Source organism: Acanthisitta chloris, unplaced genomic scaffold, assembly GCF_000695815.1.
Source record: "Acanthisitta chloris isolate BGI_N310 unplaced genomic scaffold, ASM69581v1 scaffold40547, whole genome shotgun sequence".
Lineage (NCBI taxonomy): Eukaryota > Metazoa > Chordata > Aves > Passeriformes > Acanthisittidae > Acanthisitta > Acanthisitta chloris.
This window is the reverse complement of record NW_008683917.1, coordinates 1-1,478: the sequence shown is the minus strand read 5'-3', so window position 1 is coordinate 1,478 and position 1,478 is coordinate 1. Positions and strand designations below refer to the sequence as shown.

Below are 1,478 nucleotides of genomic sequence, written 5' to 3'. Positions count from 1 at the left end.
TTTTTCCATCAAGCGGAAAAAAAAAAATTTAAAAAATGATGCGAAGAAGGGAGGGTTGGGAGGGAGAACCAAATGGAAATAAAAAAGAAAATTCGTAATGTGTATAATTTATTAGAAGCTTCTTAGGAACTATATTTAAGCCAAATATCTACATAAGTTACAACAGGAAAAGGCGGCGTGCGCAAATAACAAACTGCCAGAGGATTTACGACGGGGCGATCAGTGTCCATAAAAAAGGTGAGGGTTGGTTTGGTTGATTGTATTTTTTTTCCTTTTCTTTTTACAACAAAATATACAGGCTACTAAAAACTATGGGTTTAGTCCAACTTTTGACAGCATTATACAGCTACAGGTTCACATCAAACGTAAGGAGGAAAATAAAAGCCAAGCCTTTGATGACTCCATGTCTCCATCCGCTGGCCCTGGCGGCGGGCTGGGAGAGACCGGGGAGGGGGAAGCTGTTTCTTGTGTCTGAGTGACGCGAATGCGTTTCTCTGGTGGGGAAAACCACCCCATCCCCCAAAATCTCTGTATTTACATGCAAGTCCTAAACGCTGGCAAAGTGTACATCTGAAATCCAAGCCTTTGGACCATGCCTAATGACGGTCCCCTTTCTGCAGGCTGCTCCGTGGTTATTAGTCAGAATTTTTTTAAACACCCCATACAACAACTTCGGGGAAAAAAAAAATAAAGACGCAAACCCATCAAAAGTAACAACAAAACCGAACAAAAAAGTCTCTCTCTCTTAGAGGTCCGCAGACAACCACTCAGTAAAACGGGGGGAGGGGGAGAGGAGTATTAAAAAAAAAAGAAGAAAAAAGAGAAAAATAAAGTAGTTTGGAGAGGACGGAGATTTGTGTAACTGGGAAAATCTGGCTTTTTTTCTTTTTTTCTTTTTTGCCTTTTTCTTTCTTTTGCTTTGTTTAATCCTTTCACCAGGTCCTACCGTATAGCAAGGTGGAGCAAGACATGGCAGTGCCATAGTCAGAAGTAGAAGAGTTTAGGTGAGACAAACTGGAGACTTGGCTCTGCAGAGAGGAAGGGCTGGCCGAGTGCTGTCCCATGTCTGGAGACTGCCCCGCACTGTTTGTCTGGTGGCTCTGATGCTGTCCGAGGCTGTTGCCATTGGTAGCCACTGTGATCGTTGTAGCTGCCTGCTGCTGATTAGCTGCTGTGGGTGTGTTGGAGCCTGCTTGGCAGGGCTTGCCATCCTTCACAAGCACTGGCACCGCCACCCTTCTGGGAGACTGCTGCTGCTGGCAGGAGCCGTTCTCCTGTTGCATCTGCTGCTGCGCAGCCTTGTCTTTGGCCTGGCGTTTCATCTTGTAGCGGTGGTTCTGGAACCAGATTTTGACCTGAGTTGGGGTGAGATGTATCATGCTGGCTAAATGTTCCCTCTCCGGGGCGGAGAGGTATTTCTGCTGCTTGAAGCGTCTCTCCAGCTCGTAAACCTGGGCCTGGGAAAAAAGGACCCTCCG

General features: G+C 46.2%; 1 protein-coding gene across 1 annotated transcript; it reads right to left on the bottom strand.

Annotated features, from left to right (window-relative positions):
• Positions 1–807: 807 nt before the first annotated feature.
• Positions 808–1,472, bottom strand: LOC103806411 (homeobox protein Nkx-2.1-like). The gene has a single exon (XM_009079100.1). It carries the CDS (start codon positions 1,377–1,379, stop codon positions 933–935), a length of 447 nt encoding a protein of 148 aa, XP_009077348.1. The 5' UTR covers positions 1,380–1,472; the 3' UTR covers positions 808–932.
• Between the last annotated feature and the right edge of the window lie 6 nt (positions 1,473–1,478).